The sequence below is a fragment of the Barbatula barbatula genome, assembly GCF_947034865.1.
Source record: "Barbatula barbatula genome assembly, chromosome: 23".
Lineage (NCBI taxonomy): Eukaryota > Metazoa > Chordata > Actinopteri > Cypriniformes > Nemacheilidae > Barbatula > Barbatula barbatula.
In genome coordinates, this window is record NC_136786.1 from 16213100 (window position 1) to 16228951 (window position 15852).

Here is a 15852-nt window from a genome sequence, read left to right on the forward strand (position 1 = left end):
CAAGAAATATGCTTTATGCAAGAGTAATTCTGTGAACACGGCAGAAGTACAAAAATAGCTCCTTAATTTGCACATTTTGTACCAGCATGCTGATTTGAGTTCTATGGCCTACTTTCTTTTAAGGAAATGCAGTTTAACAATAAGTTTACACAGCTGTTCTTCCTAAAGAGCTGTCAAAGGGGTCTCTTTGGACCTGACCTATCGCTTACCTTGAAAGCCATGAATTTGTGGTAGGGTTTAGGAGCCCAGGCGTAGATTTCCACTGAATTCTTCAAAGCAATCACCAAGAACTTAATCCTTTCATATTTTACTGATGGAATACAAATACAATTGTAAATTATATTAACCTATAACTGAACTCATGTAATATAGTTTAAATAATATTTAAATAACAATAGCAATGGGTATCAAACGTTGGCTTATGTTTGGTTATTAAAAATATTTATTGATTTATTTCATATTTATTGATTTACTGAAATATAGAAAGTTAAATTCATATTTATTGTAAGTACGGTGTGCAAATTATTTTATTTTATACGTTTTGTGTGTATTACACAAGCATCAAAACCAATACTGGTTAGTATTGGTTCCCAAAAATGTTATTAAACTGCCTAAATTACTCAAGTATTAAAATAAGTAATTGTCTAAATTGTCTGAGGAAACATACCGACTTTATAGTGGACACACCCCTCGAGGTCACCAACCGTAATCCAGCCTTGTTTTTTCTCTACCTCGGGGTCATTGTGAAGTATCCTGTTTCTGAGCCATGACAGGTAATAGACCCTCAGTTTATTCTTCTTCCCTGTGAAAGATAAATGATAAAGTGATCACAAATCATATCTGTACACGGCACACAATCCTCTAAACCAGGGGTGTCAAACTCATTTTAGGGTAAGGGCCGGATGGAGAGAAAAGTGACAATGTGCGGGCCGAATCACCTTTTTTAAACCATATTGCACCAAATTACAAATGAATTAGCAAAAAAACTAGAAAGACATACTGTTCTGTAAAAGGTGCATTTAATAAATCCTCAGAACGGTTCAATAACACTCTTATTCCTCTTTGAAAAAACTATTTTGTTTAGGTAAAGGCAATCAAAACCCTTTCCTTTGAATATGAATATTTTTTGTCAGATACTTTTTAAACTAGTAATGACAAAAATGCAACAGACTCTATTTGTGTACAGACGGTCACATTAAATATGAACCATACAAGCTATACAATATAATTCACTAATAGGAAAAACTGCCTTAACATATTTAACAATTAGTACAGTAGTACAACTTCACTTTGGATATGAACATTAAATATATACTAGAAATTTCCTTTAACAACAAAAGATCTAGATCGCATCTGCATTATGATTTTAATTCCTGACATCTCTTTTCTTCAACCACATCAATCTCATAATGTCATTTAGCTGTCTGTTTGTGAGTCGAGAGCGCAGGTTGTTAATGTTCATTACCGATTCTTGATGAATTCTCCCTCTGAAAACGACTTTGATCCCGCTGGGATTTCGCTGGCAATCAAATAGCGTTACAGCTTCAATCAATCCCTGTTGTTTTTGTGATCATTGAAGTTAAATTATTGACTTTTCGAAGTTGTCCAGTGTATTTCTCATATTTCTCTGCGTGTGTGCCGTTTAATATTCTACTCGTTTTGCACAGCCACGGCTTGTGAGCAGATTAAACATACCGGCCTACCGTTGAACTCACAGAAGAAATACGTCTTCTTCCGTCAGTTTTCTTTATTTGGACATTTTAAAATCACTAGTCCTTGCCGCACAACTTAGCCGACTTTGTTTTCGAAATGTAGGCGGCCGCTTCAGAATGCGCATGCTTGTTAGGGGTTCCGGCAGAAGCCCAATTAAATGATCAATGATAAAATAAAAAATTTAATAAAACAAAACATAATATGGCAGCGAAAAACTGATTGTATTAATAAACTTTAAATTAATTATAATAATAATAAACTTTTATTTCATATTTGTATTATTTTTCAAATCTTCCCGCGGGCCGTATGTTTGACACCCCTGCTCTAAACGGTGGTTTATGGTACCTGATATGGTGACCAGGACATTGAGACCCTCCAGCACTTCCATCTGCTGAAAGCGTCGACGGTTGATGAGATTGTAAACTTTTCCCTGACCACTGCGATCTAGTAACATGAGTCCATTCTCCGTTCCTACCAACAGATTTACTCCTATAGGAAACAAACACAGGCATATATGTGAATCTATCTAGATAAAAATACAAAAAGTGAGGTGAAAAAAGCATTTATGCTACTCTCTGATTAATATAAAGTCAGTTAAAGATCTTAAAATCAGCCTAAAGAATTTGGACTTACCCCACAATGCCGCACACAGGATTTCAGAGTTGAAACGCTTCTTGTACTTGCGGATTTCAGGGGTGTCGCTGTGAGGCCGGATATTGGTGGGATTGACATTAACGACCGAAATTTTCCGTGCCTCGTTCAATCGAGCTTGTTCCTGTTCCTGCTCGTGCCTCAGGAGTTCATCCGCAAAATGAGCTGAGTGAAATCAAACAAACATATATCAATTATTATTCTCATTAACCTCTAAATTCATTGTATAATTAATTACACATTTAAATAATATATATATATATATATATATATATATATATATATATATATATATATATATATATATATATATATATATATATATATATATATATATATATATATATATATATATATATATATATATATATATATATATATATATATATATATATATATATATATATATATATATATATATATTAATCTTACCCGAGGCATCCTCATCATCCTCTGTGGGGGAGGTCTGATACACTCGTGGGTCCACAAAAGGAGTGAAGGAGGCTTTGGATCCGCTCCCAATCCCAAACTGCCATTATTAATAATCAACATGTAAGACACATAAGCATCCGCATACCGTGCAAACAAGCAATTCAAACCCTGACTATTTTCGAAATAGCATACTATTCCTATCTCTGAAGTATGCCAGCATACTATATACAAAGAACAGTGCACGGAATACTGCATCCCACAATGCAATGTGTCTGACCTTACTATTTCCATATAGTGAAGGGACTTTGAGAATTACTTAAAAAATGTGCTTAATTATAAACTCATTATTATATCAGACTTGCAATATTGAACTAAAAAGTAATGGTTTTGATATCCAAGGTAATAAAAAAAACAGTACACCATTTGCTGAATCAAACATGCCACCTAAAGACATCGTATGCTAGAATTGTAGCAAGCAGTATGCCAGTCCTCCATTCTGAACAAAGCCATTATAAGCAACAAACACAACAAGACATTTTTCCAATATTTACATAATAATAAGAACATGCACGCTGTCTGTATTTAGAACACTGTCCAACATGTGTTCGCAGAGAAAGCAATGCAGCAAGAGAGGAACATTTAGAAAGGCAAAATGTTACAAAGCGGGAAAACATCTTCGATAATGTTTACTGTAAATTATCAAATAAGTGAGCTTGATAAACAAAATAAAGAAAGAATGAGAATAAAATGGAAACCAAACTTAAAATCAAGAAGAATGTAAGTTTAATTGCGATTGGGCTGTCTTTAAAACTACAGCCATGTGTTTAAATTGAATGGGAATAGGTTAGATGTTTCAGGTTAGAATTTTGGGGTGCAGGGTGGCTCTAACAGGCTTATCCGTCACCTACTTCAGCCACCGAGTCCAGGTCCTGCCCACTAGAGTGCCGCCCAGAGCCCTCACCGGGCATGCCCGTGGGGGAGTGGCTTTGCTGTACTAGATCAGGCAGATTGAAGTTACCAGGGAAACCATTGCTCTCGGCATGACCGAGCTTTCTTTCCCCAAACGTCTGCAGAGAGGAACAGAAAAAAGAATAGGGCTACGCTAGTGCAAGGCCCTCGAACCCAAACCCGCATGTATGCCACCTTGCAGAAACCTTTGGCTAACGCACAGCAGGTGCCCCTGCCAGCGAGCTCAAATTTTGGGGAGATCTCAGAAGCAAAAGAAGGTGATAAAAATATCAAAATATAACCAATAAAAATAAAGCTAACTAACATGAATCAATAAACTGAAAGTGAAACAAAATCGTGATACCCTAGAGGAATGGGTTTTCTCTAACAGAGAGGATGAATTTGTCTTTGTGCACAGGTATATGTACCTCTCGCATCATCATCGAGGTGTCTTGAGAATTTTTGCCGAATGAATCATTGGGATGAGAATCTTCCTGGTTGCCCAATGAGTCATTGCCACTCTGGCCAGCAGAAGGCCTGTTGAGAAAACATCTTAAATTACTCGATGAAAGCCATCTTCCTGTTGCTGGGAAAAGATATTAAATCAACTTTAGTTAACGTCACACCCTGGCAAACCCAGCCTGATTGTACAGGAATATGTATTTATTTCAGAAGGTTGTTAATTCGTCTAAAATTGTAAAATACAAATCATTAACAGGCGTACAATTATTAGATAAAGAGGAAATAAGAAATCTTGGCATTCTAGCTTGCAAACATGAACATATCCATAGACTCATGGCATAAATGTGACCCATGACCAAAAAAAGACTCATAAGGGTCAATTTTTATCTTTGTTAGGATACGATCGAGATACTATTTGAAATCTGGAATCTGAGGATGCAAAAAATCTCAATATTGAGAAAAGCGCCCTTAAAGTTGTCCATCGGTGCTAAGAAGAAACAGGTTTGTTTCAATGCTCTCTATTATCTCACGAGAATACTCACATGATACGTGGAATATCGCTAACTGGCACAGTCCCATCATGAGCCCCGCCCTCTCCATCCTCTTCCTCGCTGCTCTCTGATTCCTCACTGGACGACGAGTAATCCGTCACCTTCCTTGGCGGGCGGTTGGTGTCTTCATTCGTTCGCAGCTCTCGGAGTTCTTTGGCCAGAGCAGTGAGGTCCTTTAGGACACGGCAGGGCGAGAAAAGCGAGAAAGATACACAAAACAAATAAGCGGCTTCATTCGTTCCATGAACCCTCATCAAACTGTGAACAATTCACCTAAAATAAAGACTATTTCACATTTCTTTAGACTGAGGAGCATATGCTACTGTGATTATCTGTTAGACATGTAATGAATTAATCTAGGTCACGTAAATGGCACAAACAGGTAAACATTAAATTTATATATATAAAACGTATTAAATATAATTAAAACAAAAGCATAGCATTTTATAAGGCTTGAAAAATCCACTCCAAAAGTAAAAAAACATCTGCCTAAACCAACACGTGCACGGGAGAACAGAAGCAGAACTAGGGGCCGTTCCTGAGGCATGTGGCCTGCATGCAGGAGGTTAGTAGGAATCGGGTGTTCCCGCTCTGTATCCATCTTACCAGCTCCTCCTGTCGGCAGACCACCAGGCAGCCAGATAGAAAGAAAATGCCATTGAGAAACCAATAAGTCAACAGCTGTGCACCAAGTTACAGAACTACTGGATGAGCGAGATGCTAGTTTTGAATATGACAAGAATACACTCAAGGCAGATTCCCTGGGCCAGATGGAATCCGCGTCCGTGGGTTTCCGCGGAATATACCGTGTATTTGATTGAGAACGCGTCAAGTACTCTGCTGTTTAGGGTTGCAATCTGACGATTTTATGGCGTGATCGATTCCAAAGACACCCACAGTCTACTTCTCAAGCGAATCTTATAGATCGTGATCATTTCTAAAGTAGGCTACAGAACAAGCGAATTTTACCTCGCACAAAGCAAAAGTAAAAACCACCAATTAAGCAGCCTGTCTATATAAATGTCCACAAGATATGGTTGTTGTGTTCGTATTGCATCACGTGTTTTTGTTGATAAAAGCAAGCTTAGCCTACACATTATTCTTGGGTTTAAGAATCCTGCGTAAAGACGCACAACTCACACACAACAATGCAATGAGCGAACAAGTTTGTTAAAGCGCTTATGTTTTTTTTCCACATTAATTCCTTTCTTCTTCATCTCATGTGCTGAAACAGTATCACTGAAAGATCCATGAAAGTAGTCAAAAACACAACTGAGATCATCACAGTTTAAAGCTGTGAACAGCTCATATATGATCATCATTATAAAAATATGTCATTCTGCATGAAAAATGTATATTATAAATAAACAAGTAGGTCTATATTCAATAATGGTGTTTATAGAACACGTTCATAACGTTTTTATTTAGGTTTAATTGCAATTTTGACAGCTGATTTGTAAATGCTTTTATTTTGTAAAGTTTAAAGGCCCATTCTCTCAAATCTTTTAAAACCTTTTTCAACTTATAACACATTTCAAACAATATAAAAACTATTCCGCAGAATTCCGCAGATTAAGAAAAGAAATCCGCGCAGAATTAATAAACAAAGTCCGCAGATTCCGTCTGGCCCTGGCCATTACCCATTTTGGATGGTTATATTTTAATAACTAGCCATTAGAGAATCCATACTTTTGGACCACTAATCTAAATGCTTAAAGCAAAAATAAACGTGAACTAGGAGTGTACTGCATATTAAAGATTTATACTCATTTAAATCCTTGTTGTCTTTTACATTTGATGAAAGTCTATACATAGTCGCAGAAAGAATTGAGACACCATTCCGCATTTCTATATGTATTTTTGCCATTCCAGTCCATCTAACCTCAGGAGTGACAAAGTCAACCAACAGCTATCTGAAAGATTGACAGCACGCATGAAAAGAAGCATAAAACTGATAAAAATCAAGGTTATCACAAAAATCTATTTGCAACTTTTACTACATAGATGTAGAAATATTACTGTTGTATTAGTTAAAAGTGAATATGAACTTGTGTTCTTTGCAGAATTTGAGATCTTATTTAAAAATTAAAAATTTGGGAGAAATATTGTTAGTAGTTCAAAGAATTAAAATGTGTAATTTTACCTTAACACATACCTAGATTACCTTCAACTAGTAGATTCAGAGAAACTACAAAGATTTTGAAATGGTCCCTTCATTTTTTACTGCGGCTGTAAGGTAAGTTAATATAATATAAAATATAATACTGACTGTTTAAAAGTTAATGTAGCTATGCAATAACGGCGCCTCAACGCCAAAAACTTTCACACTAACTTTACCAAAAACATACGTGTTTACATTTAGTCTGTAAGCGTGTAATAATAAACATTTACTGTAAGGCTGCTTTGCAACAATTCAAAATAAAGAAAGGCGCTATAAATAAATTGGAAATTAATTTACAAGCACCAAAATCTCCTTTTCCTGGCCTAAGCCGGTCGTTGCCAAGGCAACCGTGAAAACTCAGAAATGGCGTGAAGGATTTCTGACACTGTGAAAGACTGTGACAAATTGGTGTGATGGAGAACTATGCGGGTGATGATGGTGACTGACACGACGTCTGGAGCTCTGACGGAGAGCGACAGACAGAAAGATCAAAAGAGAGTTCATGAATGAGACACGGTGTGAAATATTTATGAGCGAGATTGAAGATGTGAGAAGTGTTTGACAGAAATAGATGAGACGGACAGTAAATGAGCGAGAAAAAAGGCTGAGATGGGATGAAGCGGGCAGATGTCACTAACCTCCTCTACGGCTTTCTTATAACTCTGGAGAAAGAGAATCGAGAACACAGAACGGCGAGCGGAGGAATAGTTGGGCGGATTAGACAAAATGTTCAATGAGAAAATGGTTAGCAACACAAAGCGTCACACAATCCAGCATTATGTATGTTGTATTTTGAAAGTATGTTCCCAGTTTGGGTGCCTTGTGTCTCTATCAGACGGGTTAGACGTTTTAGATGTTTGAATTCAGAAACCATTCCTACGAGAGCATTGATAACTGTAGACCAACAATCCCAATGCATTATGGGAAATGGGTCATCGCTCACCGCTGGTCGGCTGGGTCTGGTCACCTCCCTGTTCTCCTCTTGGGTTTTAGTCTTGGATTCCTGAGACACAGCTAGAGATCCTTCAGACTTTCCGGACCCTGAGGACACAACCAAACGCCAAGACTTAGCAATCACAACCGTAGAGAACACTTCAGGTGAAGGTTTATAGTCTCTGGGGGTCTCTCACCTCCCACCCGGTTCCTCTCGCTGGAGCCGCCCTGTGAGCTGGGCGTACTGGAGCTGGAAGAACTCCCGCTGCTGGTTCTCTGGAGGGCCGACTCCATGGGAATCCGCAGGTCTGGGTTACTACAGTACCACGAGGAAAGAAGCAAGATGTGGAGATGTTCTTTTCAGTAACAGAAGACTATTGTTGACTTGAGCGTTAAATAACAAGCAATCGTATTTGTCCTCAATTCTGTCATGTTTCTAAAAAGGCCCTGATTAGAATCTTACAGACAATCATTTTTTCAGTTGCTTTTGCTAATATACTTAAAATAACAGTTCAATTTCAAATTGAAAATGACAAACATCCATGTTTTTGTCAATGTACATGAAAACAAAAAATTGCATTTATTAATATTATACTTTATAACTATCATCTATTATTATCATAATACATATATTCATCACTTATGTGTATTTATGTACCTGGCTCGTATCAGATGTGCTCCGGTTCTTGGCCCCAGTCCACCCGGCCCATTACCTGGGGAATTTTTCCTCACCAGCGCAGGTGAAATGGAGGTGGTCCGTTGTGGGACCTGAATCATGTTAACATGCAGAATGCGAACCAAATGTTAAAACACTTCTTTGAGCACATTTACAGCTCTTTAAAACTTTTTACGTTCAACTTTACAAATTATATTCCACCTTTGGAGGGACATCGTCTTCCTGTCTCAGCCAGGAGCTCCTGTCAAACTTGTCATCTCGGGTTGGAATGCGAGGCGGTGGAGCTGGGGTTTCCGACGTGGGGTCAGAGTTCTGACGGGGCATCGGGGGTCGGTGAGGAGACAGACCCTCCTGGAAGGCTGAGACGCCCTGAGATGACTGATCATGGAGCGACTGAGATCCCGTCATTGAGGAGCCATGAGATTTCACCGAAACCAGGTGGGCCATCTGTAAGGAAGATCTGAGGTCAGTATCAAATTTAGTTCTTACGACACTTCTGAGATCAAGAGGTAAGGAAATACCTGAGGTTCTACAGAGCGGTGCATGGGTGGCGTTCGGGCCTGCTGTATACCTCCACTGCTGAAGGACTCTGAGCGCGGGGGCAGAGAGGGGTCGGAAATCCGGTTTGCCACTTTGTGCTGAAGAGCCGGAGAACTCTGGCGGTTCATCTTGGAACGCTCTTCAACCTGACAGACACAGAGTGTGTTAGTGTCCGCACGACTCTTCACAAGCAGTCTGTTTTCTCAATGCTCGAGTCAGAATGGAAACAGAACTGCGGAATGATTTGACTGATATGTAATATTGTCATGTCTACAGTAAGGGCTGCATACCGGTACTAAAATAAATAATAAAATACTAACAAAAATGTACATGAAACTTTGAATCATTTGTAACTTACGATTTGGTTTTCAGTTCAGATGATATACATTAAACTATTCTTTGTTTTTTTTCCAGCTGAATTGTCGATCATATTTTAAATTAGGTTTTATTTTGACATTTTTTGTCCTCGTGTTAATATGCTTTATTTGTTTATTTATTACTATTTTTATTATACAAGATGAATACATTTTTATTTCAGTTTTAGTAAACCTTAATAATCTTGTTTCTTACAATCTTATTCAACTTCAAAACAACCATGTAACCAACTGAAAATGAGTTTCAATCTTTGTCCAGATCTGCAGGTTCTCAAATTAAGGAGATGATCTCTTTATTAGACATTTAAGGTCTAAGATTAATTGGAACAATTCATATTGTCTTCAGTTCTGCGAGTCCATTACAAATGACTTGAGCAAAGATAAAACATTTTGACACAATTTGACAGAGGTTCAAAGACTTTTGTTGAAAAAGATGTTGAGAAAAAAATCATGTTCGGGTATCAACTAGACATCCATTTCTGAATTCCTACAACGAAGAAGCTTAAAATCATGCATCATTTGCAAGCATTTTCAAATATGAAAAGACTTCATTACACCCATTCCTGAAGTTCAAAGACATACACAGTTGTTAGTAAGAAAAACCATGTTCCGCTGACATAAAAACGTTACTTTCCTCTCAGAGTTTGGTGAGAGGTTTGGATCTGAAATGGCATCGCCCCAACCGGTACCTACATTATAACATTCACCCTCATTGACACACTTTCTCATTACACCGATGCCTAAAGCTTCCTTTCGGGCTTGACACATCCAAACCTCTCACCTACCCGCAAACCCATGCTCCTGTCATCAGCTTTCTGTTAGAAGAAAGGAAGGGTGAGATCAAAGAAGATAACGGACTAAACTAGAAAATAAGAGCTAGAAGGCAGAAAGTATAGAAACAGTCGGGCGGTAATCCTTCTTAATCCCACAAACAATCTAGAAGACGGAACATGTGAGAACTCTCACGGAGAACGGGAGGAGAAACAAGGCATTCCAAAAGTCATCGTCCAAACCCCCAGAACAAATCATGGAGAAAAAGAGCTTTTTCCCCATTAATTTAATTCAGTAGAGAACATGACCAGATTGGCATCTAGGTCATAACTGAAAGGAGATTTGAGGCCAGAAAGTTTTCATGCTAACGTAAGCAGACCTTTGAGACAACAACATCTCTCTCTATTTCCAGCCCTTTGTTGGGACGGCCGAGATTGCGGCCTCTGGACTCTTCGTGTAGCTGCTGGGCCAAGCGGACTAACTCGGACGCCTCCGGCTCACAGGACACACGGATTCTAGGAACGTGAGCCCCGCTGACTAGCCTGAGCTGAGCCCCAGCCATCTCTATCTCTCTGGATTGGGAAGAAGAGGCTGCTGGGAAAGAGGGAGGCCTGGAGGGCTGATAAGTGGGTTTCTGCTCAAGTTGGAGGTTCTCCTGGACACGTTTTTCTCCGGGATGGTTAAATGAATGATGCTTCTTGGGAGGGATTCGAGGGGAGTTACTCTCAGCTCCCTTCATGACCTGTGTTCAGATAAGCATAATAAAAGCGTTCAGATTATGACCAGCAAATACGAGGATGTCAGGGGACGAGTTTGCTTCAGGGACTGACATCCGAAAAGCAACTGGTGAACAGGAAGTTCCTGGAAACGTCAGTCAGTGGTAATAAAACACAGACACACAACGTTGAATAATATCTGGTAGAGCTGTTTTAGTCAACTGTAAAAATTAAGAAAACCACAAGGATATTTTACAAATATTGTGATTTATATTGAATAATTGTTATTGAGACTTTGGTGATATTCCTGATTATTTATTTAACACATTTTCAGATAAATTAACAAATTCCCTCAAACTTTCCTCAGAATGTCTTGAATAAATTGTGAAAGTAACAAACTGGAAGCATTAGAGTCCATGCTCAACTTGATCGATCTTAAAGGGATTCTCCACCCCAAAAAAACCCCAGAATGTCATGAATTACTCTGATTTTGCAATGCATGCATCTGTCGCTCGCATATACACACAGGCGTGCAAAGTGGTGCATTTTGGATAAACCTTACATTTAAGTAAGTGAAAAAATGTCCGTTCCGTTCAATGAGCGGCAGAAGCGGCACATTCTAAACAACAGCTTAAAGTTACTTGTAAGTGAGAGTGAGAACCTGAAATGAAAATGACAGAATTTTCATTTTTGGGTTGAGTATCCCTTTTAGATAGATATTATCACACATCCAAATCAATGATTTTGATGTGCAGTTGACTAACAAAACTCTTCCAAATACAGGATAAAGCCTCAAACGTAATGCTGAATAAAACAACAGCCATTTTGAGATCCCTCTCTACCTCTTTTGCCCAGGCTGGTTTGTCGCTGGGGTTGACAGAGTCTTTGTAGTGGTAAAGTTGTTTCTTGTCGGCAGGCCGTGGCTCTTGCTGCTGTTGTTGTTGCAATGAGACGAGATAAGCCCGCTCCTGCTGCAACTGTCTCTGCAACCGCTCGGCCTGCCTCTGCTCCTCCAACTGCTTCCGCTTGTATTCCTATACACAACACGGATCGAGACAAATGGAGAGACAGAAAATAAAAAATTAGTTTGAGGTAGACAAAGCAAACATTGATGCTTCCAAAAATGAGGAAGTCTTTCTATCAGAAAAGTCTATAAGAAATCTAGTTTCAAACCAAACAGATGTGAGTTAATGCAAACTGATGTTCTGATATCTGTGAATCCCAGATATCAATTTCTACAGTGGTGAACAATAACAATCAGAGCCACCGCAAAAATGCCCTAATTCAGCTAAAGATGGCACGAAGAGATGCTGAGGATGAAAAGAGTGTATGGATGGGAAACTTTGAAAGTCAAGAGGCGTTCAGACCGCCAGCGACTGTGTCGCTGTTTTGCGCTAGTCTCTTGCTACGGGGTCTTTAAAAGGTGTCCCCTTGTTGCTCTAGTAACATTGATAAACAAACCCTGCAGTAACTAATAAGAGATGGATGACGTGACCTCTGCCGCTTTACTGCTATTGGTAGTTGCTCCCAAAAGTTGCTCATCATTTGCATAAAGTGACGCGAATCTCAATTTTGTTGTGCCGCAAGACAAGCACACCTCCTGTCGCCAACAGTCACTGTCGCTTGTGTCGTCGGAAGTCACCGGCTTTCCATTGAAATGAATGACATCGCTGGCGGTCTGAACAGGGCGTCAGATGGGTGAAAGGGGACATGTTAGTTTACCAGGAGGAGAGCCTGTTCTTGAAGGAGCTGCTGTTGTAGGATCTCTAGCTGCCTCTGTTCTTCCTCTAACTGCCGACGGATATACTCCTAACCCCACAGCACAGCGCATCAAGAGGAAAACAAGATATAGAGTGTGTGTGAGAGAGAGAGAGAGAGAGAAAGAGAGAGAGAGAAAGAGAGAGAGAAACATAGTAAGAGGAAAGAAAGAGGACAAGGCCTTTAAACAGTTTAAAGGGAGACTTGCAAGCAAATCGAAAGGTAGGAAACCCTTTACAACTGATTATAACTTACTGCAAATTACTTTCCAGTTTATACCCCATGTGCATATCCAATTTACAGTACATTTGCAAGATATGAGTCTACATGTAATATGAATATAGGAAAAATCAAGGAAAAAGACCCAATAAAAGACATACCGTTTAGACCGTTTCATCAGACGCACACGCCTGGACCGAAGTTAACTTGCCCTCTGTGTTTGTGAATAATAATTTATTTTCAATTAAATTAATATTAATATTGAATTAGATTCATACTTTATAGTATATTAGTTGTATTAAATTAAATTAAAACTACTCCACAGTTATTGATTCTTCGTGGAGATCTACCGGAAGTTAAGTTTGGGCCACATTACGTTTGTTTATCTTGTTGCAGTCGAAACGTTCAATAGAGAATGTGAAGCTGACGTCACGCGCTATGTTGCAGTGGCGTCGCCATCTTGGGAGGATAATACTCCACTGCTAATATTGTTTTGATATTTAACGTTACTTGTTTTGTCTGATATATGGAGAAATCGAAAGTGAGCCGTTCAGGAAAAGCCCATGGTTCTTTCAGAGTTATTATTTCAGTTTTTAACACAGCAAGACCGACCTACCAAAGTTATATTTCCCAATCAAACAAAAAACTAAAAATGTACTACAACATATACTACAATGTATATAATTGTTTTAGATGATAAGAGATGAGAACTCCTGGCCAGCCTTGTGAACTTGTGCATTTGAACTACACTATTTCAGACGTTACCAACAATAAGCCCGACGAGTCTACGCGTCCCAATCGCGCACACTGTTCACCAGTGTATCATACTTCCTGCTGACAACTTAGCCCCACTTTTGAAACCACTGCGTATTCTTTAATAAAATTAGCATATTTGTTATCATTAAAGAGTAAATATTCCTTGATTTTTAAGGTCTTATTTTGGTTTATGTAGTGTCCAACAACAAGTTTACGTACATACAAGGTGTAAAAACATTATTTCAATAATTACATGATTAATTCGTTATAATAGGCAGTTATTTTCTTACCTTACTTCTTGACTATCTCTCAAATGATTCATTCGGCGAATCATGCGTCTAATCCCCTCCTTTCCGCCAGCCTACTCTGATCTGATTGGTCAGATGGTCTAGTCTACTATGATTGGTCTACGGCGAACGAGACTCACGAGCTACAGTGTGGGGGAGAAGAGAGAAGTTTTCGCGGGCAGTCCTAGCAAAACGTAGGCGTGAACTATATGAAGTGACGAAAAATCCACGTCAGTTAGCGAATCGGACTAGGGCACGCCTCGTTTGCGTGATTCAGAGTCGACTCTCTTTTTTTCCCAAGCCAATAACTTTATTCAGTCACCTTCAGCTTTAAAACTTGACAGACTGCCTACATTCAAACACGGGAACTTTACACACGGCATGAAATGTAACTTACATGATCTCGTAATATTTACTCTATTTACTATGTACATAACTGTAAGGGAATTGTTGGCATAATAAATAGTCTCTAACTAGCCAACTTCACAAACGTTAGTTTGTGTGGTGAATCAATTAATAAGGGAGAGATAACATATACTACAATGTATCTCATTGTTTTAGATAAAGAGATTCAGCCTTGTGAAAGTCAGGCTAGAGACACTGCCATAAATACAACGGGTGCTTGATAAAACTGCACAAATGTTCTTTGTTTATTATTATAGTTATATATTATAGTTATATTATATTAACAAAGTTAATAATAGGCGCAACTTGCACTCCATAAGTGTGACCCAGTGTGTGAAAACTAGGCTAAAAATCTAGTTATAAGTGATAAGTTTGATTATAACCATTTATTTCAATATGAGTTACTGTCTTTGACATGGCCTTAGTTAATCAGAATCAAACTAAAATAATATCTAAAGATTATACTTTCACAGGATATTCTTTACATGTTGGTTGCCCTGCCGAAAACAGAACCCTGCCCAAAATGCAACAGATACAGATGAGAATCAATAGAACAGCCTTTGATAAAAACATTTTAATAGAAAAATGTGTGATTAATAATTCAATTTTAACGGAAAACACCAAAATGTATGTAATACAAGAAACCCACTTTTAGAAGTGTGGGTTCATGTAGAAATAGTATATCACAAATAAATGGCTTTACAGCTGGGTTTTCACATGGATCGCAAAATTGCCATCTGATAAAACCTGTGCTTTAGGGATTGTATACATATACCATCTAAGGCTATATGTAACTCTTATATGGCTTAGTTAGACGGTGATTAACACATCCAGCAAGTCCTTCCAGCTGTCATTGGCTATTGAAATCTTGCTCCCAATAAATCTTTCAAAATGCCCATGATTATAAATAGAAGCTAGCTCATGGGGTGTCGATCTGGGACGGGCGAGATAGGCTAGGGGGAAAATCTGAGTATACTCGCTACAAAAAAAACTACATAACACCACTGCACAGGCGCATCTGTGAGAGTGGGCGTGTGCTTTAAATATGCATACTCTCCTGCCGAACGTTTCCCTGCCTGGATGAAATGAGTCACAAACCTTCTTAAATAAGAAATCGAGGCATGTAAGAGTCTGATATGCATATCTGAGTGGACATATAGTCAAAGACTGTCTGAAGTGCACATCACATTACACATATGATTAACAGAAAGCTTAAACCATGGTTTTATGAGGCCCACCTGACATATACCACCCATCTTCACTACCAGTTTTATTTAAATACCAACGATACGGATGATATTATCTGCATGTAGATCCGATGTGTGTCGACATATACCTGCTCTCTCTCAGCGTGCCTTCTCTCCTCATCTCTCCTCAGTTGCTCCATCTCTTCATAGCGCCTCCTCTGCTCTCTCTCCTGCTGTTTTCGGAGCTCTCTCTCCCGTCGTTGTTGCTGTGAGAACACAAGTTAAAGTTCTGTCAATCTCTCTAGCGTGCAG

General features: G+C 38.8%; 1 protein-coding gene across 5 annotated transcripts in view; it reads right to left on the reverse strand.

Moving 5' to 3' along the window:
* The window catches only part of tnikb (TRAF2 and NCK interacting kinase b), a 50059-nt gene that overhangs the window by 7572 nt on the left and 26635 nt on the right, over positions 1–15852 (reverse strand). For 3 of the 5 annotated variants that reach the window (XM_079487751.1, XM_079487752.1, XM_079487753.1), the window contains exons 13-28: positions 15690–15806; positions 11771–11962; positions 10592–10954; positions 9049–9213; positions 8729–8974; positions 8510–8619; positions 8049–8167; positions 7862–7959; positions 4749–4930; positions 4173–4281; positions 3705–3863; positions 2797–2893; positions 2347–2529; positions 2059–2202; positions 668–802; positions 210–310 (exon numbers count right to left, since the gene is read on the reverse strand). In XM_079487751.1, coding sequence (XP_079343877.1) covers positions 210–310; positions 668–802; positions 2059–2202; positions 2347–2529; positions 2797–2893; positions 3705–3863; positions 4173–4281; positions 4749–4930; positions 7862–7959; positions 8049–8167; positions 8510–8619; positions 8729–8974; positions 9049–9213; positions 10592–10954; positions 11771–11962; positions 15690–15806 — 2520 coding nt within the window. The remainder of the gene's footprint in view (positions 1–209; positions 311–667; positions 803–2058; positions 2203–2346; positions 2530–2796; positions 2894–3704; positions 3864–4172; positions 4282–4748; positions 4931–7861; positions 7960–8048; positions 8168–8509; positions 8620–8728; positions 8975–9048; positions 9214–10591; positions 10955–11770; positions 11963–15689; positions 15807–15852) is intronic. The other 2 variants (XM_079487754.1, XM_079487755.1) reach the window with 1 other exon arrangement.